This window comes from Diabrotica undecimpunctata, chromosome 3 (assembly GCF_040954645.1).
Source record: "Diabrotica undecimpunctata isolate CICGRU chromosome 3, icDiaUnde3, whole genome shotgun sequence".
Taxonomy (NCBI): Eukaryota; Metazoa; Arthropoda; class Insecta; order Coleoptera; family Chrysomelidae; genus Diabrotica; species Diabrotica undecimpunctata.
In genome coordinates this window covers 81,566,088-81,592,729 of record NC_092805.1, presented here as the reverse complement: position 1 = coordinate 81,592,729, position 26,642 = coordinate 81,566,088, and the positions used below count along the sequence as shown (strand labels likewise).

General features: G+C 32.1%; 2 protein-coding genes across 6 annotated transcripts in view; one reads left to right on the top strand and one right to left on the bottom strand.

Annotated features, from left to right (window-relative positions):
* Nucleotides 1-26,642, top strand: part of Mct1 (Monocarboxylate transporter 1) — a 297,944-nt gene that overhangs the window by 259,148 nt on the left and 12,154 nt on the right. The gene's annotated exons all lie outside the window — the stretch shown is intronic.
* Nucleotides 1,723-11,979, bottom strand: smid (nuclear valosin-containing protein-like smid). Of its 2 annotated transcripts, XM_072526143.1 has the most exons (9): nt 11,518-11,976; nt 11,170-11,276; nt 10,035-10,554; nt 8,924-9,085; nt 7,819-8,135; nt 7,229-7,759; nt 6,865-7,170; nt 6,616-6,808; nt 1,723-5,328 (listed from the first exon to the last, which is right to left on the bottom strand). In XM_072526143.1, exons 1-9 carry the CDS (start codon nt 11,519-11,521, stop codon nt 5,015-5,017), a joined length of 2,454 nt encoding a protein of 817 aa, XP_072382244.1. In that variant the 5' UTR covers nt 11,522-11,976; the 3' UTR covers nt 1,723-5,014. The 2 variants fall into 2 exon arrangements, with proteins under 2 accessions (XP_072382244.1, XP_072382243.1); XM_072526142.1 differs by having other exon boundaries at nt 11,170-11,979.

Below are 26,642 nucleotides of genomic sequence, written 5' to 3'. Positions count from 1 at the left end.
GCTCATAGCTTCTCCATAGATTCTAACTCAATGATTTAATGTGAGGATATGTAAACGTGCTAATCTACACCGATAAGCATGAAACGATTGACCACTTGCAGGACAACATTCGCTGCGTTATTGCCGATATACGGCGACAAATATTGAAAAGTGATTGAAAATTGGACCTCCAGAGACTACGTCATAGCCAGCCATGACGGTCGTATGCCAGAAATCATATTTAAATTATAATGACACAAGATTATCTTTCGAATAAAGTCAATTTCAAGTCAATTTATAAAAATCATCTTTGTTTTATTCCATTTCAAAGTTGTATACCTCTAAAAAGACGCCCTTTATAATTAAATTTCTTGTCTTATTGTTCAGTTTAACCAAGATTCATCTTATGTATCAATTGGTTTCAATACATTATGTACCTCAGTAGCTCTGAGAGGGGATTCCATACAGAATTTCCAATTATTAAAATTAGTACCATTGAAGGAGCAATTCAATGTTTATTGATCTCTTGATTACTGGTAATGATTGCAATTAGCTTTCAACGAATAGATTTGTTGCAATAATTCCACGTGATGTGACCACTAAACTTTTTGGTTATATTCACTTTTTACACTTAAATTCCTGGGCCCATAACCTTTTGTTAGGTTATTAAAACAAATGTTCGTGTAAAAATATTTATTAAAGTTAATGATCGCAAAAATATATAATTATATTGACTCAATGACCATGACACCAACTTACTAACTACAACCAAAGACTAACTCAAACGTACCAATACAAAAATATTAACAGCTAGGTACTGGCTTACCGAGCCGGAGGGCCCGGCAGAAATTATTCAATTTTTAATTTAACTGAGCCATCACCCTACTTCGGAGGGAACGAAAAGCTGTCGGTCTCAGCTACGTAAGTAGCCTTAACAGTAAAACCTGAGACAGGTTACACACATAGAAGATGTACAATAAGCCCAATTGACTGCAATACATACTATAACAGCTTCCAAAAAAAAATTATTTAAAATTGTATTGGACTCATAGAATTATAAATAAAGAAGTACTGGGGAGGCTTGATTAAGAAATAGAACTAATCACCACTATACAAACAAGAAAACTGGAATACCTACACCACGTGATGAAAAGACCAAAATATGAAATTTTGAAACTCAATAGGTACATGGAAAAACTCAAGGAAGATCTGTTAGTCGAAGACAGGATTCTTGGTTAAAGAATCCATGTGATTGTTATCAATGCAGATCGATTGATTTGTTTACAAGCAGCAAGTTTAAAAATAAAACTTCCTTTTCACGACCTAGTATTATATGTATTTTATAAACCAATGACTCGATAGGTCCCTAGGCGGGAAGAGTGTCCCTGTTTTTATTAATGTAGGGTATAATCCAACAGTGTAACATACTCGATATAATCCAACGAGTTATTAGTGGTCTGTGGATGTAATATACATGTGCATGTTACATCATTGATATAATCATAATCTTGGTTATGGAATTGGACCAATTAGTGATGGTTACTGTCTTATCCTTTTTGTGTCTCCATGACAGAAAATCTAGACAAAAAAAGTTATTGAATGTTATATCCGAGGGTTTTATGTCCAAATCTCAAGTATCATAATCTACAGTTTACTCTACATTTGAAAGAAATTCTCCAATTCTATGTTTCCATTCAGAAGTGTTTTCAAAGTCCACAAAGGATATAAAAATTAACACAGAAAAAGAAACTAATGTTTTATTTGAAAATATAAAACAAAAAGCTTTATAACCTATTAAATAATGCAAAACACGTAAATCTAAAAATATATTTTAAAAAAAGAAACAAATTATATTATATTTTGTAAAGCGATTAAACTATTGACAATTGATTATAAGTATGTAAAAATAGACCAAAGAAATATATAGGAAAGTACAATAATTGGTTATTCTGGTTTCAGAAATTCGCGTATATCTAAGTATTATTCACAAATTAGTTGTTAAAAATTGATAAAGCTACAGTAGATGGCATTAACCAGAGCTTCGTAATGCTCGTTGACAGGATGACCAATGTTCTGAATTATGGTTTCAATCATTAGTTGGCCTTCGTAAGCCCTCCCTACAATATCCTTTAAATCGTCCAGATATCCGAGTTTAGGTCGCCCCCTTTTTCTTCTTCCGACCTGCCTATTTAGCATTGTTATTTTAGAAGGATCACTTTCATACATTCGCATAACGTGGCCCACCCATTTTAGGCGGTTTAAATTGATGTTTTTTACGATATCTGCATATTATAATTTATCCTCAATTATTTATAATGGATAAAAGATTATAATGCCATACGGAAATAATTTCAGAACAAAAACATCGCAATTATTCCTCAAATGCGTTATCCAAACGGAAAGATTCTAATTCATATATGAAAAACATTTTTAAAAACTTTATTTTGAAAACGACTTCTAAGCTGGAAGTCAAAATGTCAAATAAGATTCCATATATAATTTCAATTTGCCAATATAACTTGAACCATATACAATCGATGTCACAAGGAAATACACAAAATCATTGATACTACAGAACAATATCTGAAAAGCAAAAACTATAATGAAAGCAGTCCTAAACTCTTAGACCAAAAGAACTTGTTGGAGAGGCCAGCTATCCAATATATATATTTAATTAATATCGTTCAAGGATGAACTAAGTCGAAAGCTATTCATGATACATTATAAACTTATGGCTGCTCCATTAATATTATATACTACGCCTTTCCACTTTATAATCTAAATTGTCCCTATTTGTAAAATCATGATAGTTTAATCGTTTAAAAATTGGTTTAATCAAAATTTCTTTGGTGGTTTATGTCAATTCTCCAACAAAACTAAGTGACTAACGTTTATGTGTATACTTCTATTTTGCCAACAGATTATTCAAAATTATCAAGACACAACTGACACATTGAAAAAGTTCATTTGTGTACTATAACATTAACAATTCAAACTTGAACCACTTCCAGTCACATGGAACTACAAATGATGACAGTTGATACTTATTAAAAATATCCAAATAGTATGGGAAATGAAAAACTAAAAATGATGTGGTTACATACGAGACGCAAAAGCTATATTCAAAAGAAAAAAGTAGTTTCTATCAAAAGATTTTTAGATTTGAAAAGGATCATGTAGCCACTTAGACTTTTCCACATTGCAAAGGATGTCTTTTGTGTATAGCCTATATCTTTTTGGCTTTCCAATAAGCTTTAATGCCCTGTATAGTCTCGATGCTTCAACAGGTACTTAAATATCTTTTAAGCTCCGCTCTCGCCAGGTCTTTTTCGGTCCATTCCAAGCACTATTGACGTTTTACTTACTATTTTTCATTAATACATCATTATATTCAGAGGAATAGCCTGTAACAGTTCCAGAGTTTCCCTGTGGCGGCTGCATTGTTTCTGAGACACGTAAAGTAAGTAAATAATCTTGTCCTACGAGAAGATAAACCTGGGCCAATTAGAAGCACCCACAATATAGTTTCTACGCTGCGTCAAACCTTCAATTCACATCTTTTCACTATATGCTTGAGGGGTATTTTGCAGTTCCCATTCTTTTAGCCATCCACATCAGTAGTCAAGCTTCCAATCAGTAAGCACTTCTTCCTCAACAAAACTTACCATAACCAGTTAGATATAAGTAGAAATAAAACTAAGTAGGAAAATAAAACAGCTTGGTCTGAGAAAACATTATAGGACACATCAGAACATATATCTTAGAATGGCGTAGATATATATTGGGAGAAACATACACTCAAAGCATAAAGAACTTGTTGAATGAATACAAGGGGAAAGTTATAAAAGCTGTTAAGCACTAATATAACAAAATAGTGAATAGAGTAAAGAAAACGTGGAAATAAATAATTACAAACGATAAGAAGGGATATAAAAAGTCTAATCTACAATAATTCCTTAATCTAAAATGATCCTAATATAAAAAATGAAAGGAAAATAAATGCTAATTTAAGTGATCTATACTTTCATTAATCAAATAAACATACAATTACATATTATACTAACAAGATAAAAAAACAAACCTTAAGTAAAGTATTTTTTAATTATCGTAGTACTTTTTTGTTAAGATTACTGTGAAGAACTGAACCAAAGAAATTTTGTATTCTCTGTTCTTAGACACATATTAATCATTCAGTTTTTCTAGTTTATAGTGTCGAATTAAATTCATAGGAACTTGGCAAATGTCAAAAAGTCCACAATTTACAAAGAGAATTTATTCAGTCATATGCTTTTTGTTTGTAAGATATTATTAAACTATTTGCACCCAAAATTGACTACAATGATTGTTTTTATAGACAGTTCTCAAATTAAAATAAAGAATGTTGTCCTTGTATATGATGGGCTGAAAGAATTAAACTGAGGGGTTTTCAGAAAAAGTGTCAAATCAATGAATGAACTGTCCTTTCCAAGCAAATTACTCTAAAAATCTCTAATATAACCAACATCTAAAATAAGTATAAGACACCTGACAACCATAAGGATGGCAATGAGACAGTGTTTAACAGCAGAACACAAATTCAATATTCAGATATGCATGAATCCAAAAATATTGAAAATTAATTATTTATTCTTCAAATATGAAATCAACAAACTAAGAATGACTGGGAATGAGTACCAGCCTAATAAAAAAGGGGAAAAGTAAATTAAAAGAAAACAATATAGCAATACAATGATAAGACAACCCCATGGGTACACAGAAGTTAACTGACAAACTGACTTTTGGAACTACATCAGCAATAAAGAACTTCACAAAGTAATCTATGATGTGAGTTAAAAATCAGTCTTCTTTGCGGGTTTACATAGCTATACAAATAAGGGTAATGATTCTCCACTTTATAAACAGACATAGATAAAACAATGTTGACTTTTGAGCATGTACATATATATTACTTTATAAAAATAGAAAAACTGAAGATTTGATATAAAGGTGTTTTACTAAAATTACAAATAAAATATTTCAATATCTTTACAAAAATCTAGTTCAACTCCATTTCCTCCACTTCACTATCCATCCTATCTGATGAAAAAGTCCTTCGCATATTTTCATAATACCTTCTATTACTCTCACTCACTGAGGGTTTGATTTTGAGAAAAGCCTTGTTAAAATGCTCGAGACTGACTGCTGCATTACTGTCTGGTTCCTGGGCAGAAAGAGAGAATATGTCCTTTATGGCTGAAATGCTAGCTTCACGCACTAGTGCAGACAGGTCTGCTCCTGTAAAGCCTTCACACTCTTGTCTTTCAGCAATGTCCGTTAAAGAAACATCATTTGCAAGTTGAGGTTTGGTGGCTAAAAATGTAAGCTCATATTATAACATCATACCAGTAACACAAACTAAATTTAAGGAAGAATTACACAAATCCACTTTTCTTGCCCTTTATTTGGGCTCCAATTTGCAGTTAAAGAATATCATCAGAATATCAAACTTTTCCCCTTGTATATTTTATGTATTAAATTCTTTTCTTAAAAAAAACACATTTATTTGATATTGTCAGTTGACTTGATCAACATTCCTGCTCTTTGGTACAGTACAAGGAACAGCATAGCACTTGAGCATTATTTTTATATTAATGTTGTGGTTGCTTAGAACTTATTTCACATTAATGTTATTCAAGTTCTGTTGACCAGAGTCCTTTGGGAATTTATAAAATATAGCTGTTTCTCCTGGTACTAGGATAGCCTAGAAAATGTTGTCACTTTTATTTTATCTGCTTTTGACAATCTAGTGGTGTACATTTAGGGTTTTCTTGACATTAAGTATGTCCTTATTAGAGCATTCCTTCCACAATACATTTCATTTAAAATATATTTATTGTCACTATATGGCCATTATTATGATATTAAATTTGTAGTGACTGTTGCTCCTCAAAATGATATTTGCCCTCAAAGTAAAACATATACCTATATTTTTGTATAGAATACCACGCACCCCCTCCACCTGTGCACCTGCAACTCAACAGTTGCTTTTGAAAACTTATAAAGCGAGCATGGTTTTTATATTACTGAAATTTATCAAAAATTAATGCTTTGAAAATTGGGAAAAAATGCCTGGATCTGGTGGTCATTTAAAAGACAATCAAAGTAAGGGGATGCATTGAAATAAGCTTAACTCAAAGGCAATCAGTTTACTGCAGAAAACAATTCTGAATTACTCAGTTTTTCTGCAAAATTGGAGATAAAAATAAAAATTGGTCAAAAAAGGGCAGATTTATAAAAAAAAGCCTTGACAGACCATTTACAACTTTTATTGGACAGTGAGGGCACCGAATATGCACCAGGAATGCCTGATTAGAGGTAAAAAAATAAATATGGCTATTTTATTCTATAAAACTACTAAATAAACTCTAAAAAGATAAAAAAAAACACTTCATCTTTTTAGTACAGGAGTAAATTCACCCCCAAACAGGTGTTTTGTGATACTTTTTATAAAATCGTGTATAAAGGCCTTAAAAATATAAAAAATTAACTTTTTAAGGTTTATTTATTAGTTTTAAGTCTCTCAAATTTAATCCTGTTGGAATTAAAAAAAAATTAAATAACCTACAAATAGGTAATTTATGTAGACCAATATCTTACCATTTTTAGTAATAGCCCTCAAAATGTCAGCTCTATCATTAGCATTAGGCAATCCTACATATAGAACCTTATCTAATCTTCCAGGTCTTAAGACAGCTGGATCAATAATATCTACCCTGTTAGTAGCTGCAAGGAGATATACTCCTTTTCTTCCAGAAACTCCATCCATTTCTGTCAAAAGTTGGTTAACCACCTTAAAAAAATAGAAAAATAAAATCCACAATAAAACACCAGTTTTTTAAATCTTACCCTTGATGTTCCACTGTTATCAGAATCATTTCTTTTGGGACACAGTGCATCCAACTCATCAAAGAATATTACACATGGAGCACTGTGTCTGGCTCTTTCAAAGCAGGTACGAACAGCTCTCTCACTTTCCCCCACATACATGTTCAGCAATTCTGGTCCTTTAACACTTATGAAGTTGATTGCTGCTTCATTTGCTATAGCTTTGGCAAGAAGTGTTTTTCCACAACCTGGTGGCCCAAAGAGGAGCACACCTGCTGGAACTGTAATACCAAATGATTCAAATTGCTTAGAATGGCGCACAGGAGCCTGAAAAAAATATTTTTCTTAGCATTTTATTTTTTAATAAGTATTTATGAGTATTTACCACAATGGTAAGCTGCAACTCCTCTCTTATATTTTTTAATGAGCCAACATCATCCCATGTTGTATCAGGTACTGTTACAAAGCCCTCCCGTTTTGCTGATGGTTGAATTTTTTTCAATGCTGCTCTAAAGTCATCCATAGTCACACGTAAAGAGGCCAATTCTTCTTGTGATAAGGGCAACTGATCATGCAACCAAAATAGCATTTCATCATAGGGACTGATATTTTCTAATACAGCAGTTTTCTTTAGAGTTGGCTTAACACACTGACTCTCATCATCTACAAGAATTATAGGGTCTGATGTGGAATCATCAGCAGTGGGGAGGCTTTGTTTTTCAGGAGTGTCATCTATAATTATATCCTCATCATTTTCTTTCTCTTCAACTTCTTTAGATTTCTCAGGAGTACAGTCATCTGCTTTTGATTTTTCTTCTGCTTTTTCAGTAACTTTTACTTTTTTTTCTTTTGGCTCTGAATCTTCAATTTCTACGGGTACAACTTCAGACACTGATGTATTTTCTTCCTCTTCTTGCTATATAAAAAGAATATCCATAACTATAAAAAAAATTATAACTTGAATGTGGTATTTACCTTTTTTTCATTCTCTCCCAGTTCTTTGAACAACCTATCAACAGCAATATCTGCAGCTTCCCTAGTTAGTGCCAACAAATCAGCTCCAACATATCCAGGAGTTAATATTGCCAGATCATTAAAATTAAAGTTTGGTTCTAATTTTACCTTTCTGGTGACAACTTTAAGTATTTCAGCTCTACTTTCCTTATTTGGGATTCCCAAGCAAATCTCCCTGTCAAATCGGCCTGCTCGTCTCAAAGATGGATCCATAGATTCAGGTCTATTGGTAGCACCAATTACCAATACTCTATGGCCTTGTTCAGTTCTGTTAAGTTCTTAAAAAATATAAGAATGAAAATTGTAAAATTATACTATCTCTTACATCATAGAGTAAAAAAAATTAAGTAATGGATACATACATGCACACAATAAAGCATTTTTTAAGTAGATTCAAGCAAATATAACTAAAAATAGAAACAAATGGAAATTAAATTGAAACAGTTTTCATGGGTGATTTATTTTTTAACAAATTCTATGTCTTTCCTGTATTTATAAAATAGTTTTTAGCTACTTATATTTTTTTCCAACTACATAATGTATAAAGCGTATTTTCAAGGAAAACATAAACTATTGCTTCTGCAATTTTAAGAACTCTGTCATTTTTAACTGCTTTAAATGGTCCAGTATCATTCTATCATACTTTCTAAAGATGTGAAACAGTTGTATTTATTCATTGTAAAGAAGTTTATTGCGGGCTGCAGTTAAGTTTATTGAGAGGCTGTTTGAAAAGGTATTTATTTATAGCCACGACCCGACCAAAAACGTAAAAAACACGTTTTTGGATCTTATTTTCTCTCGTTATAACCAAATTTGTCTCGCTATAGACGGTTATAGTTTAATAGAAATTTGACGGGACATCTAATGTATCTCGTTATAAGCGAAACCTCGTAATAAACGTGTTCGTTATAGATGGAGTATACTGTATATATATATATATATATATATATATATATATATATATATATATATATATATATATCCCACTATTTTTTTATTGCACTACATGCAACTCATATCCATTACAATAAAAAAAAATTATAATAGAAAACAACAATATACTCACCATCAAGACAGCCAATTAGCTGTGCTACAATTCTTTTTTCCATGTCTTTTTGAGCATTCTGTCTGTTTTGGGCAATTGCGTCTATCTCATCTATAAATATTATAGATGGTGAATTCATAAATGCTCTTTGGAACAGTTTTCGTATTCTTTGTTCACTCTCACCTGCATAAAATAATACCAATTAATCATAAAAAAATATGTTTAACTATTGTAACTATCATACATAAAAATATGTTTAATACTGTTAAACAAAATAAAACAATAGCAATTAAATCATGAGACAATGTTTATGTAACAATACTCTAAAAACGACCATAAAAGTAGAAAAATAAAGCAGTGTGAACCATAAAAGAAGTAAAATAGTGCTAATGTGAGAAAATAACGCATTGAAAGAAGAAGCAGTTCAGAACAGTGCTAAATAGAAGACAATGAAGGACATATGAGAAAATCCATAAACTATGTCATAAAAGAATTGGATTTTTTAATACTCCCCCTTCCCTTCATCTTAAAGCGTCGTTTATAGCTGAGGCCATCTTCACATCATAATTGCAACCCATGACCCACCCTTTTCAATGATTTTTTTAAAAATTCAATATTAGTTCTGGATTTTTTAAAATCAACTATAAAAATTAATTTACTAATGTATCATAACAAGATTAATTAATTAGCTGCCTTCTGGTAAAAGCTAGTAAAAAATTATATTTATAAAGTCAATGCCAATCCCTCCCACCTGTCATATACCATTGTAATAAGCCTAGTCCCCCTCCTCTCTATGACACCAATTATGGATGTTCCTTATAATAAAGAAAATACATAAAAGTAAATTACACCAAACTGCATGTGTAAAAATCATACAGAAATATAAGGAAGAATTATATTAAGAAATAAGCCAAAAATGTTTGTTTTGTTATAACATAGAAATAAGTGCTACAAATAAAATCAGTATTTTATTAGCTTGGCACAAGTCTCGATCTTCTACATGAAAAAAAATGCAAAAATTAAATTTTTCAAATGAAAACATTTTTGTATATTTACAAAAATATATACTCTAAGAATATGTATATAAACCCTGTACATAAGATATTTTAAATGTTAAGAATTGTTTGTTTACCTGAAACACCAGCTACAAGCTCTGGAGCAGATACCATGAAAAGCATCATCTTCAGTTCTCCAGCGATTGCTTGGGCCAGCAAGGTCTTTCCACAACCAGGGGGACCATGTAACAAGAATCCTCTTGGAGGTGTTATACCCACAGCCCTATAAATCTCAGGGTGTGTCATATGTAAAATCAATTTTGTCACATCTTTCAATGTCTTTTCCATACCTCCAAGGTTGGCAAATGTAATTTCACCCTCTCTAACTTGGTTGTTTGCATGTTCAAATTTTCTCTTTTTGTGGCTTTGCGATGGCATATTAGAAAGTGTGGCATAGTTACTGTTTCTTTTTCTATTTTTATCATTATCATAGGTCTGTTGTAATCCATTTCTGTTTGGGAGTACATTAGGTGGTTTTATATTTTTGGGAGCAGGAGGTGGGGTAGGTTCTTCAGGTTCGTCATCACTGCTAATATCAATTAACTCATTTTCATCCAGTTCTTTTGGTGCAGCAGTATTCTTTTTATACATATTTATCTGAAAATGAATGAGTTTAAATTGAAGACATTTTAAATGGAATATACTTTACACCTACTCAAATAAAGAAAGACGTATCACTATAAACACTGGAATATCAATCATCATATATTTTAATGCTACTTTACAAATTGAGATTTATTGAGGCACAACTTCTGCAAACAAATCTTTTGTACAGTTGCATGTTTACAAGAATAAATTCTAATTAAACAATTTCTGTGCATTCTAAAAACTAAAAATTACTGACTCCTTTGATATATTAGACAACAGCTCCTTGAAGTTCATAGTATGAGTTTGAATCATACAAACAATTAATAGTAATAAATAAAAGATTACATAAAATACAAAAATCTGATATAATTAGGTGTAGTTTTGATTGTACCAAAGAATATAGTCTATATTCTTTGATTGTACTATGGAGCCGGTTTTGTGTAACAAAAAAGTTTATTAATAATAAACCATTGAAAACATTGTTGGCAACCATTTAGGTATCAAGCATTCTCTATTCATTTAAGGCTAGTCGTTTCTGTAAAATTTATATACTTTTAAGTAACTAATTATACAATAGTTCATATTGACAGGAAGAAAAATGACACGAGTTAAAAGTATACTTACTAGTTGGTTGTTCATGGAATTGTTTTCAGGACTATTATATTCACCAGGATCGATGCTACTTTCGTCGCTACTTCCTGGATTATTATCCGAATCTAACCCGTAACGAGCTAAAACAATGGAAAATGCTTTTTTAACAGCAGCTCTGAACACACTTCTTTTACGTTTAGCGTACTCTCTATATTGTGATTGTAGAGCGTTAGCTATTTCAGATATGTCCACGTAAGTTTTGTCGGTATTTTCTTCCAGGTATTTTTGTACCCTAGCGATAATAGTTGGATCAGACACATATGGCATTCTTCAGCTGATTTCAAACTACGACTTTATAATTTTATGCTCTGTGCGACTTACCCATTAGGGGGCCCGATTTATCAATCCGTCTCTTTACTGTTTACCTCTTTGAAAACGCTCAAATTAAATTATAACCGACAAACTGAATTAAACAACAACTTTTGCTACTTTCACGTTGATAAAACAACATACACAGCGTTTTACGCGTCTCAAATACAGGTTAGCGGTCGGTGTTGGTGTGGGTTCTATTAGAAAAATGGCGACCGAAAGCAATCATTCGAACAGAATCGTTTTGCTGTGTCACGTAATCGATATGAATCGGAATCGTGTTATTCAAGCTACTCTGACTCTGACGTTTCTGTACAGAAGTTGTAAAATAAACGCTGTTAAGATAAACGTTAGAAGTCTGAATTAAAAAAGTTTATTACATAATTAATTTTATTTAAATATCTTATTTTTGGTACACTAATAATATTTTAGGAAAAATCGTGTCACTGTTTGCTCGATGCACCGTACACATACATACATAATTATCATCGCCATAAGTTCGTATATCGATTATTTGTATTGGGAAGCCGTCATATACCTACTCATATTGACACATGAGATACTATTTTCGTTTTAGATGGCGTTACATGCGAGGAGTTTCCAAAATGGTGGTTTGGTATTTATTTAAAATTCTATTTGATTCTATTTTTATACAGAACCACATGATAGAACAATCGCATTTTATACCGTGGAAAGTCAAATAGTATTAAATTTACGAATATTAGAATAGTTTTTAAATTAATGGTTTAAAATTTTTCTAAAATTTCAGATTAAGCGGGAACTTTGAAAATATTTGTTAAAATTTATATTTTTATACCATGTAACTCAGTTTTTTTGCATATGTATTTTGTATAAATTGTAGGTGATATGTGTCCGACCTTTCTATTGATCAGCTAATGTTGGTATATTTTTTTTTGTTGATTTCTTCTCTTAGTATGTATTGGCAACCAAAGCCTGCTGCATTCTGCTGATGGGTTTGCTACATCATTTATCTTCATTAAGTAGGATGAAGAAGAGACTACATGTCTGTTTCGTTCATAATTATTGATGCATCTTTCCATTCTACTCTGTGCTCTTTGTCCCAAACGATACTTTAGGCACAGAATAAATAACAACCACAATGCCTGCCACTATCAGATGCCGCCTTTGAAGTGCGTCAGCACGGGATCGCCATATTTTAAACGGAAACACAGACTCGGATTGAGAAATTTATGACAAGCTACGACAGAACCACAATTTAAATTTTTAGAGATTAATAATTGAGTAAATTTGAAATAATTTAACCTATTCTTGAACTAAAAGTACGACAAAAAATATTGCATATTATGTCTATGTTTGCCGTAAATCAATTAAACCGGGTTATTTTTTCTATGCACAAGAGATAAAATTTCACTGAAAAGCACTGGTTCCGTTTAAAACATGACTGATTCCGTCTGCGCGTACTTATCTTGTTGCCAATTTAGCTTATTTTATGCTAGATTTGGCATATTTTTATGTTGTTTAGCTTATTTATTTGTTATTTAGCATATAGCATATTTTCTATAGCATATAGCATATTTTTTATAACATATTAAATATAAAAATAAATTATTTAGTAAAAATTTTATGAATTTCAATGTAAAAAATAATATGTAACATAATCGAAAATCTAATTCAGAACAAATTTTTATGTTCGCCTTGCAATTATGTACTTATATATCACAGGAACTTGAGACTGATATCAGTGAGTCATATCCGATTCCAAATAAAAATGTTTACACATTCTCACATACCTACATCAGCAAATCCCTTCGCCTTCAATAATGTTTATACAATATTAGTATATCTGTGGACTAATATTACTATTATTAACTACAGGATCATGTTTCAGCATTTTTTTAAACAAATAATTTATCTGTTATGATTTTACTGGGTTATGGTTGCTACAGTACACTCTGTCCCAAACCCTTCTTTCGGTGCGTCACTAATTTTGACGTCATATAGGATTTTAAGAATGTCGAGAATTATTGCATGACATTTTAGTTAAATCTGACAGTTGCAGGATTGTAATCGGCTAAATGTGAAAAGATTATTTTTTTAAAATGTGAAGTAAAAACTTTAAGAATTCAAATTTTTTTTTACTTTACATATTAGAGGTCCCGTCATGTATAAAAATTTTTATTGCGCATTATATTGGAACGGCATTTTGTCATAATTGCTATTCTATACATTCCAAAGAAAGTGCTTAATTAGCTAAGATTTATTTATGGATTTATTATTATTTATTATAAACACTATGGAATTGGAATGTTTGTTTATTTAAAATAATGCTTCCTCCTATAGAATCTTTTAAGAGTTGACTGCGAGATAAAAAAATTTACTGGCAATTGCAAGGCATCAAAGCAAACATTCCTGTCATAAAATAACATCGATTGAAATCAGTCATATTCGGATAAGTAATTTTCGGAAAGTTTCCGTGGCAGCCATTAATTTAATTTTGTGAAGATTTATCATAAAATCGTGAAAATAGTTTAAATAGTGAGATATTCTACTAGATTGGGTGTGCAAATGAAAGAGTGTTATGAAGTTTAGGTAAAAAAACAATGGACAGTTTAAATAGTAAAGCAGTTGATTTTTGAGTTAATCTACCAGTTTCGGTATGCAGATGAAATAGTGTTTAGTTAAAAAACAAGATACCGAATGTAAGTTTATGTAAATAGTTTAAATAGTAAAGCAGTCGATTTTTTAGTTAATCTACCAGTTTCGGTATGCAGATGAAATAGTGTTAATGGAGTTTAGTTAAAAAACAAGATACCGAATGTAAGTTTACCTTCTTTTTTTATGAATAACAAAAACGAATATTATATTTCAAACAATCTACAATCCGATTCAGAACCTAATTCATTAAAATCAATGATTACAGGGGATATGTGGCTGGCATCAATTATATCTTATATTTTAATAAAATGTGGTTTTAAAAAGAACCGTTTTAATACATATGAATATCTTCTAATTGAAAATAATTTAATAATTTTAATATTAGGCTTTGTTCTTTCTCGGTATATCTCGGCATATTTAAAATATTTTTATAACAATAAATACAAAATGAAATTTTCACTGTAAAATGTCTGAAAATACTAACCTGGAATGACAATTATCATTTTATCAGTTGACATTATCATAGTACTGTCACTATTGAGACCATCTGCGTCAAATTATATTTATGCGCATCATTGATTGGATATCTATTTAGCGCATTCTAAACTCCAACCAATTATATATCCGTAAGTAGAATTCGCTTTAATATGCAAATACCCGTGAACGATACATAATTTTCAAAGTTCTATGTATAATAATCACAGACTTACGTTTTTTTCTGTCACTTCTAGCTTAATGCGTTAGAGAGAATTCGATCAACTATGACGCACTGAAAGAAGGGTTTGGGATGAACTGTATACGGATTTTTTATTAGCTGATAATGGAATACTGTTGAACTGATCATTCCATCATTCGTCTGAGATTTATTAATTTAACTTTAGAGCTATATATATTACAGAGTTAGAATAAAGCAATTAAATTAAAATAGTGTCTTGTCGATAATTTCAATATGGGTATAAAAGTTCTTACAGTTTATACAGTACAGTTTCACGTGCAACATCAATATTGTTCTTAACAGTTTATATACCTAGTACCTTTTTACGTGCAACATAGTTTGATAGAGTCGTTAATATGCCGCCTAAATATAGCCACTATTACAGGTGAGAGTAGGAGAAAATGTAGGATTTTAACCCTCGGTTAGTGTTCTGGGGTATACGATACCCCAGGTACTTCTTTTATTTCTATAAAATCGAAAGTAGATGAAATAGCGCCTATAGAGCGTTCCACGTTAAGAAAATAACATTGTGCTTATGGAGATCAGTGTTGCCAAAACTCTCAGGCAAGTGTTGCTATTAGATTGTTCATATAATATAATTCATTCTAATCAGAGCGGTATTCAGCACTGTGTAGTTGTAGTTAACTAATTTCACTAATAAAAGGATGTTGTGTATAGTTGAATACAAAATAATGCATTATAAATACTTGTTTCTTTAATTGAAGGATATAGGTATGTAATTATTATAGGACTAATAAAAATAGTTAAATTTTACTATTGTTTAACATTACATATTTATAAACGCTTTAGATAAGATGTAACTAAAAAAAATAAGTGTAGCTTTAATTTTATTTTCATGTAAGTAATAACAACAATTGCATACATAAAAATTTTTCCTTGTATACAAGGTGAATCACCACTAACGGAACGGAAGATTACAGCGAAAGAGTAAAAAAAAATTTGATAAAAGCTATATTTTAAAATTATTTTCAAATATACAGGGTGTCCCAATAAATTTCGGCGTATCAAACTTATATTTTTTTTATCTTGTTATTCTTCTTCCTCTTTATAAGCAATCATGCTTGTTCATTGGTGGATTGATACATCTATGGAAGGTTGTCACTCCATCTTTTTGCGCGGTGGGGCCGATACTTCTAACGATTAATGATTTATCTCTATCTCTTTCTATTTTGACCACACGTGTCTCCGCCATTCTGCTTATGTGGTTATTTCATTCTTTTTTCAAAGTCAGAGGTGCGCCAAGCAATTAATTAGATAATTAATTAATTAATTAAACTTATTTAAATGATGCAATTATGATTTTATCACACTATTTAATTCTCTTATCTCAGGGTTATATTCGTGCTTCAATATCTATGCTTTACATATGATAGGTAAGGTCTAAGGGATATCGAAATAATAGTCATATATGATACAAAATTATATATTGAAATAAAATTCACATTCAAATATCTTAAACAAAAATATATCATATAATGATTATCAAAAATTTTGTTCTACGTACGTGAACCTTCAAAATTTAATGTTATACACTATATAAATTAAAATTTCAAATCAAATTTGTTGTTCTATATCTCCTGATAAATATTTCTATCTTTTCTGAAGCAATAAAAAAAACTTTGTTGATAAAGAAAAACTGACGAATGGTGAAAAAAAATATCTCTCCGATGATGAGTTGTCCAAATCCTTGTTCCTGGTAGCCTACACTATCTATTGTTAGCAGTTCCCTAGGTAATCAGCAATCTTACAACAAATTATTGCGAGACTCTCGTCTTCAATGATCTCCTTCAGATGCACGTATCGTTTAAAAGATGCTAGCCTCTTCTCCTCCTGATAAACTGAATCTCTCGTTCCGGCCTGAACAGTGACTCTTGGAATATATAAGTAGAAAAGTATGACTTACAATATTTTACTGGATCAGCTTCCGTCAGGATACACTTAGTCCACGAAAACTCACAAACATTCACTTCTAATGCTTACTATCACTTGGGAACCGCCAAAGAACAACGACTGTTCGCCTTGCACCCTTGGAAAACAACTGATTATCTTTTTTCCCTCTCAAATCTAGCTAAACTCTCATTCATACCTAAATCTTCCACTTTAACCACTCTTTGCCAATAAAAGTTCGTCATATTTATTCCGATCTACCACTTAGATAACAAACAACAACCTTAACTACAATTATAACTTTCCTAAAAACTATTAAGGTTGATCTTCACCCTCGATTAATTTGTTTCTGATCCTAGAGATGGCTCTACTGCGGCATACTACTGTGGTAATTTTTTTAACTTAATCGTAGATTTCTACATAATGACTCTGTGATATTTTCAAACCCTAATATAAATTACAGTTTTCTATCATTATATCCATTGGCTGAGTTGCCAAGTTGTGTAGACAAGAATTTTATCAAATACCTAGTAGACCAAGTAAGCAAAGATATCTTTAACAACATCTTTATGTATAATATTTTACTGCTCCGCTGTGTCAATCGGAATATATTAAAGTTACGCATTTGCAAGAACATAATCCATAATCCACACATATCATTGAAAAATGACACATATTTATTATGTAAACATTTTTATCGACAAAGAGGTACTTAGCGGCGCTATCTGTGAATATCGTATTACCATTAAATTTATACATGCAATCATATATTAGATTTTTGTTGATAGTTAAAAATTAAATTAGGTATCTGGCTTAGATTAAAGTATCTGGTATTATTAAATATTTTAGTCGGATTTATATGAAAAATGGTCAATCGTCAAAAATGTTATTTAAAACATGCGAACATGTCTTTCTTTTGGTCTGTTTATTACTGGGTTCAGGTTTGTTATCTTCCTTATTAGTGCGTCTTTTTCTCTTCTTTGTATGTGTCCAAACCATCTCAGTCTGTGTGGATTAATAAATTTTACTATGTCTTCCCCTTAGGTTATATTTCTATTTCTTATTTCATGCTTCATTAGTCTTCTATATTCTCCTTGTTCGGGCTTTATTGGGCTGTTTATTCTTATCATTTTGCTTTTAATAATTCTTACTGTTTCTTTATATTTTACTTTTTATTTATATTTTTATTTTCTTTATATCTATTTTCGTAAGACATATTACTTTTGCTACGTATGCTATCACCGGTCTAATTGCTGCTCTATATATTTTTGTCTTTGTTTTTTGCTGTTTTTTATCTTTAAGTAGTGAATGATATTTCCAAAACACGATGTTTTTCTCTCACCTTGTGTGCGTGGTAGTGTCATGCGTTGGATGTACGATTTGGGGTAGTCGATGCCTATTTAGTTATCACGGTTCTATTTGGTCTAATTAGTTCTTCAGTTTCCGTATTCGACCATTTTATAAAGCCAAATGAGTATGTGAAAAGTGGTATTGCGTATGTGTTTATTGCTTTTACTATGTGCTTGGAATTAAGTTTGCTTTTGAGTATTAGTATCCCAGATTTAGTCATACGGCTCACACTCCATCTAAGGGGAAAATTCACTCATCCCAGATACCTACGGTATCAAAAGGATTGAGCTCTGGTGGGACTCTTTCCGTGTTATCGAGCCCTAGGTGGCTTGGTATGTTGGAGTATCTCCCAAAAATTTTCGTACACATCTGGACGTTGAGAGTACTACAGCTTTCTGCATAGTCTTGTAGAGATGTTCATTCAGGCCTAGCTTTTTTATGTTTTCTAGGAGTTTCTTTGGAATGACTCCAGTAGTGGAGAGAATAATAGGTATTGTCTGGGTACTTTCCATTCTCCACTGTCTTCGTATTTGAATTTCCAGATCCCTGTACTTGGCGATTTTTTCGTTCTGTTTAACACGAAGATTATTGTTGTTGGGTATTGCCACATCAATTAATGTTGTTTGTCTCTTTAGTTTATTAACCAGTATGAGATCTGTTCTATTATGTGCCACTGTTTGTTCTGTGAGCACAGTGCGGTCCCAGTATAGCTTGTAGTTGTCATTGTCAAGTATACTCTCAGGAACGTATTGATAATATGGAAGATGGTTTGTTTGAAGAAGTCCCAGTTTGATAGCTATCTCTTGATGAATGATCTTTCTTACTGAGTCGTGCCGTTCCTTATATTCAGTTGCAGCAAATGCCTGACAACCCCGGTAAGATGTTGGATGGTTTCCTGAGCTTAACATCCATATCGGCGTTTGTTATTCTGGACCTGAGGGTCTTTGACGATATATTTCAGGTAATTTTTGGTTGGTATAACCTGATCCTGAATGGCCAGTAGTGAATCTTCTGTTTCAGGGAACATCTTTCCTGATGTCAGCCAATAGTTCGACGCTATATTGTCGACATGGTCTTGACTGACCTCAATGGGATGTCGCCCGTGCAGAGGTTTACCCATCCAGGTGCGCATTTTTTCGTCCATAATAAGCTGGTTTATGCGCATTTCTGGTTCCCTCAGTTAGATCGGTGTTGTGATCTACTGCACAAATCGCGCAATGTAAAGTAGATGTCTCAGCTTGCACCTGAAAATAAGTTCTTAAATTAGTAATTTGTTTTTTGAGTTGCTCACTTATATCCATAAGTCCTCGTCCTCCGAAATACCGCGGTAATGTCGTTCTTTCTACTGCACTTCGAGGATGGTGTTTTTGTGCCTTGGTGAGGTGTGTTCATACTTTTCGCTGAAGATTTTCTATATCATTCGCTTAATCTTTGTATGTAGGTATATTTAAAAAAATATACCTATATACCTACATACAAAGATTAAACCTCTTTTTGTGTTACATGGTATACAGCCAGCTACAGGAATTTATTTTCCTTGTGGATTTTCTATATCCGTTTTTGTCCACTTAACAATACCAAATGAATAGCTACGCGCGGAACATGCGTAGATGTTTAGTGCCTTAAACAAATTTTTACTGTTAAGGTGTAAACGAAGCAGCTGTTTTACCTTTCGTATAAACTCAGTAGTTATCTCAGTTTTTATTTGCTTATGGTCAATCTTCCGCGATTGCTTTATTCCTAGGTATTTATACATATCATTTTCACCGATGGCCTCGATGTTCTGGCCGTTTTGCATATCGAATCAGCCGGGCTAAACCTTTCCTTTGATTATACGGCACTTGTCAAGACCGAAGTGCATACTAATATCATTAGAGAAATTTTCTACTGTTTTTAGCATATGATCCAGGTGGCTTCGAGTGGAAGCTAATAGTTTTAAATCATCCATATACAATAGATGATTAAGGTTGATACGCCGGGCTACACAGGATGTGACCAATTTATACAGAGTTGGAAGACAAGTAATTGGGCGGTACTTGGTTGGATCTTGAGTGTTACTTTGATCTTTGGGAATTAAATAAGTTATTCCCTGGTTTAGGAAAGATATAAATAGAAAAAAAATACAAACAATATAGTTAACATAAAGCTAGGTAGAGATAGTGCAAGCACTCCTGACCACGACGCAGTAGACGAAATTTGGTTTACAATAGAACCTTTTTGCCTTTACGTGAATTTTGACTCCGCCTTCGCGCAGCTCCATGGTCAGGAGTGTTTGCACTGTCTATACAATATTCTGTTCGTTTTCATCAAACTTGTTTTTGAAACTATTTAAACTAGTAGCTTCTACTATAAAAAACAAGTCCGGAGACATTCTATGAAAAGCTTTTGATATAAAGTATAAAGCAGAATTCGCTTTACTAACTATTTTTGCTGTTGGAGTAGACCAACTTAATGTTTGGTTGACCGTAACACCAAAATCATTAACTTCCCGTAGCGACTTCAGAGGAACTCCATCCCAAACATATTATGTATATCGGAAATATGAATATCGGCATGAGAAGATTTAAATGACAAAAAGTCAGAAAACTATATGTAAAATGTAACTAAAATGTAAAGAAGCAATATTGGTCTAAAAAATATTGGTTGTTGTCTTTATTCGTTTTTTGCGGCATTTTGTTGGTTAGTACTAATAATAGTTGAAACTTTATTAATATACTTTATTGTTAGTTCTTTGTTAAGTACTTTATATTTTTCCAGTTCCTCTCGCCATTTATTCAAATAGTTTAGTTGATATTTAGTTATGTCATCCTTTAAAATTGAACTCTAGAAAATTTGGTTCTTAACCACCTCATCTAATTGTGCAACATAAATAATGGACTATTATTATCTGCAAATTTAACCGTTAATGGCCTAGGCTTATTACTATTGTTAACCTGCCAATACGAAAAACGGAAAAACGTGGAAACTGATAACGAATATTTGCTTCTTGTTACAATCCTCGAGTTACTCAATTGAGTTACTTTGAGAAAGTTGTTCCAAGGCCTCGAGACAATCCTTAATCGATGCGAATCTATCTGATAACTTAGAAATTAAATCAGATAATTTATTAAACTGATCTTAGAATGTATAGCAACTATTACAGACAATTCTTAGTGACTTCGATTTTGTCCTAGTTATTCTTATAACTTCTTCTTGTGCAATATTTAGACATTGAATACGAATATGAACAAGTTCGTTTGAAATACCTTCTATAATTATTACACCAGCATCCAGTTCAAATAATTCTAATATGGCACCCATTTTTGATGTTAATAAAGATTTTTCTATTTTACCAGTAAAAAACTATATAAAGAATAGTAGGAAAATGTAACTTGACTTTCACACACAATACAAAAAATCCAACAACGCTAATTGAATAATTAAATTACCACGGTAAATATGCAGAACACAATAATTATTGTATAAATACACAATATGATATTAGATATACATATCTAATATTAGGCTTATAACAAAAGTAGACAGGTGGTAGACATTGTGGACTATCACGGGTTGTGTTTCTCTGCATGTGCTAGCAGTAGAAAAGAGACATCTCTATGAGAGAAGAGAGCATTTGACAACAGCTATAAAAAAAAGAAAGGAAAAGATCAATGGAAAGATGGCAAGAAGAGGAGAACAACAAGGAAGATGTTGCCCAGTGGACCAAGATGCTAATCCCGAGTCTAAGGGGACTGGTTAGAATGTCTGTTTTAGGGCGTATCTTCATAGGTTCAGAAAGACAGATACAGATAAATGCCTATACTGCGAATATTCCGACATTGTTACTCACACAATGCTGGAGTGTAATAGATGTACAGTGGAGAGAAACAGAGAAAGAAATAGGTATGAACCCTGTGACTGTAAGAGAGATGATCGTGAAGATGACTGGAAGTACGGAGGGATGGAATAGTGTTCACAATTACATCCGAGCAGTCATTAAAAAGAAAGAAGAAGAAGAGAAACACCAACCGAGCCAACGACAGAGATAAGATCTAATTACTATTTTAATGGAAATAAGCCACAATTGAAGGTTAAAATAAGTTTATTGACGTTTGAATCTTTGATCTTTGATCTTGCACTAATAACTTGTTTATACTCCAACAATTAATAGAAAAAAGAATAGTAGTTGGTACCAAAGTACATCTAGCCTTCATCGACCTAGAAAAGGCGTATGATACAGTTCCAAGACTTAAATTGTGGCAACAACTCGACATTAGTCCATACCTTTTAGGAATAATTACAGAAGTATACAGAGAGAACACTACTTACCTAAAAATCGGAAATAGACTATCAGAGCCAATAAAAGTAACTAAAGGACTAAAACAAGGATACAGAATATCACACTCACTGTTTAATTTATATATTGAGGCAGCCCTCCATAATTGGAAAAACCACTGCCTGGGAATGGGAATCCCCATAGGAAATGACGTACTGTTTTCCCTGAACTTTGCGGATGACCAAGTCGTCCTAGCTCAAGATTTTTATGATCTAGAATTTATGATAAAGCGTCTATACAGAGAATATGTAAAATGTGGGTTACAAGTCAGCATGAAGAAAACAGAATATTTAGTTATCAATTCAGATGCAAGGTTTGAAGTGTTGATCGACGAGGACGTGGAAATCAAACAAGTGGAAAAATTTAAATATTTAAGTGCACTCATTGCTAAGAACGGCTTGGGACAAACCGAAATTAAACACCGAATTACTCAGAGACGTAAAATTGTAGAATGTCTGAACTCCTTATGGTGGGATCGCAACATTTCCAAAAGGACCAAAAAAAGAATAGGGCAAACCATGGTTGAATCAGAAAATAGTTATGGCTCTGAAGTATGGACAATTGTCAATGCAGACCTGAAGAGAAGATTGTTAGCAGTTGAAATGGATTATTTGAGAAGAAGTGCTAGAACATCAAGCCAGGAAAGGAAGACCAACGCTACAGAAACGGTCATTGGCAGAATAGAAAAAAAGAGGTTCAAAATGGTTTGGACACCTATTGAGCTGTTACAGCTGAAAGGTACATATTGGAGATCCTGGAGCAACATGTAGTACCATTCGCTCCTTATATCGGTGAAAATTTCTTACTAATGCAAGATAATGCCAGACCTCACGCTGCACAGATCGTCAGAAATTATCTAGAAGAGGTAGAAATTAACACTATGGAATGGCCAGCACATAGTCCGGATTTAAATCCGATTGAAAATCTCTGGGATATCCTTGGTAGGCGATTAAGAGCTACACCGATCCAACCAAACAACTTACAGGAAGTGGGAGAGAGGCTGATCCAAATTTGGAGAGAACTAGACCAAAATGAAATACGGCCATTAATTTTAAGTATAGGTCAACGATGTGAGGCTGTTATATGTAGTAGAGGTGGAAACACTCGTTACTAAGACTTTTTTCATATTTTAGTTTACTTTTCTTATCAATATTTTTTTAGAATTTTCCGTTTTATTTTTTTTTTCCTGTACTTCAACATTTTCCGATGATTAGACAAATTGTTATAATTACTAATAAAATGTAGAATAAATCTGGTGAAGTTTTATTTTTTATTCTTTGCCTGTTTACAAATAAAATTGATTTATTGAAGTGGTGCGTTAATTTCTTGGAGAAGTGTATATATATATATATATATATATATATATATATATATATATATATATATATATATATATATATATATATATTGTTATGCTATGTAAAATTAAAAATAATATTGGTTTGCTCGTAATATATTTCAAATTATAAAATATAATAATTCAAAATATTTCAACTGATAAACTATAAACGATATTTCAAAGAAATGAAAGTCCATTATCTTTGGATTACCTGTAGTAAACAAAATTTAAGATATGCATAAATTATTTTCTTTGTAAAATATATTTGAGTGAACGTAGTGAAATAATAGAACAATGCTAGAGTGGATTTTCCAAATAGACTTGTACGCCGATACGGTGAATAGGACAATAGAATCGAAATATTTAAGTAGTATGATATTTTAGTTTATTCGTTCCACATTTTATATGTGCATAGGCGTAGTGTGTTCTATTTCTGTAGTTTATTTAAAGTAAATTTGATGCAAGTATATTCTTTATATAGTATTAACCCATTAACTGCCGCTCAATATACAAAGAGAAATTTGACAATTAATTTATTAGATTGGATTAAAAACACATAATTATAAGCATGTTAAGACTAATTTCCAACCAAAAAGATTTGTTTCTCATTTTCAAGGAAAACAGTACACTTTTTAATAAAGGAACATATTGTATCTTAAATGTAAATTAAATTTTAAGGTGAAAATTTTCGAAACATTCGGGTGTAGATGCATTCTACACCTTTTACATAAATAAATAGTATTAGTTTTGCACATCCTACATTCTTGCACTATCGTCTCTTTTTGTAATGTGACCAATATTGTCGAATCTGGTTTCATCTGGTAAAGCAAATTTAGATTGTCCATGTACTAAGTTTGACACTGATGTAGCGGTTTCTTCACTATTATAAATATAAATCTATGTCGGCTCATGCTTTCTCTTATAATGTGCACTTCTTTATCCTCATCATTTGAGTGTGAACCGGATAATATACATATGCTAATAATTTTTTCTGTTATTCATTTCAAAATCGTGACGGTTATTCTGCGATGCATAAATATTTGTAAAATATAGAATGCTCTTAATTACTTTTTTATCAAAAAAAAAGAGAAAAAACTTTAATATATGACTTGCTTCCATGGTTGGCTTTTATATTGTCTAAATATCGATCAGACTGATGTTGAATTACTACTGAGTACGAAGGAGTATCTGTTGTTACAACTTGAGACAAATTTGGATTTACTATTCTTGCCTGGTTTTTTCTATTGGACGTTTTATCTGCGTTTCAGAGGGATATCATAATCAGAATCGTCAGAATTCCCAATCACTTGTACTTCATATTATGTACCTGCAATATCCGAATTTATTGATTCTTCACAAATAATATTATCATCAATGTCTTTTAAATCAGAAACTTTATAATCTAATCTCGGCGGCAAATAAACCACGTTAAGTGAGTCAGCATTTTTACAATCTGAGTCTTCTTCTAACAAAGCTATTAACTCTTTAGTAGTTAGTGCCATCTTCATTTCATATTTCAAGAATTTACTGAAATAAACAAATGCACTACTGTATACACGCATTCACATGATAATAGTTTAGCTTACATCATTTTAATTTATATGAACTTCATAATATATTTTTATATTTATATAAACAAATAAACACAAGGAAACTTTCAAATTAATTTAAAAAAAAAACAAATATAACGTTTACAGTAGACAGCAATTCTATAAATAGAGAAAGATGTGTAATGACGAGTTCATATATGTTAAAATTTCAGATTGTTTAAGACTTGTTTACACGAGTAGAGTTGTGAGGAGAGTAGAGTAGCGAGTAGAGTCGACTCTACTCGCTACTCTACCAAAAATGGCTTGATACCGTTCACACGAGGAGAGTTACAAGTATAGTACTTATGCTAGTATACTGTGGAGTAGGTGTTTGTTTAGTACAAAATGAATTCAAGAAAAAGAAAATTGATTCAAAATTGTTTAGCTACTGTTGCAAATGCATTTGTAACTGAGGTCGCTTTGTAACAAAGAAAAGAGTGGATGAGAGAGTGGCTTAAAAGAAGGAATACACACGGGGCCTCAGCTCTTTTATCTTGATAAGAATACATTTTTTATTTCTTATTGTATTTTTTATTAACAAGTAATAAAAACCTGTAACTTGCCCGTGAGCCTTCAGTTTTCTTGTTTCTTTTTGCACCTTTCATGATTGCTTCCATAGGAGTGAACCATTTCACGTTCGGAACGTATACATCGGCTGAACCTGAACCCCATTTTTTTGATTTTTGTATTTTTAAACACTCTTGATTATAAGTGCACCTTATATTCTTAATTTTTTGCTTGAGCTCGTTTACTCCAAAGCCCCCTTTTGCCATTCTTTCGACGATTTCATCCTCCGCAGCTTGCCTCATACTTTTATTTCTGTAGTGTACACTACCTAAATTCCATAAACACTGGTATTCGCCATACATCTCTACAAGTTTTAAAGTGAAAGTGAAATGAAGTTCATCTTCGGTGAACTTCATTTTCACTATTTACACAAAACACAACTCCAGACGGAATGACAGCGTCCCTATGCACTCTCCTACCTACTCTACTCTACCAGAATTGACCGCGTTCCATGGATAAAGTGCGCAGGGGAGTGGATATTTTGGCGGTGGTGGTGGTAGTAGAGTAGAGTTACTTTGCCACATGTTGCTATACAGCGTTCCACGTTAAGAAAATAACATTAGGCTTATGGAGATCAGTGTTGCCAAAACTCTCAGGCATGCGGTTTACTAGATTGTCGATATATTTTTCGAATTTCCATTTTCAATTAACATTTAACTGTAAAGTCAGAATAACAACTGAAGAACCACAAAGCCTTATTATCATTATGTAGTCTCA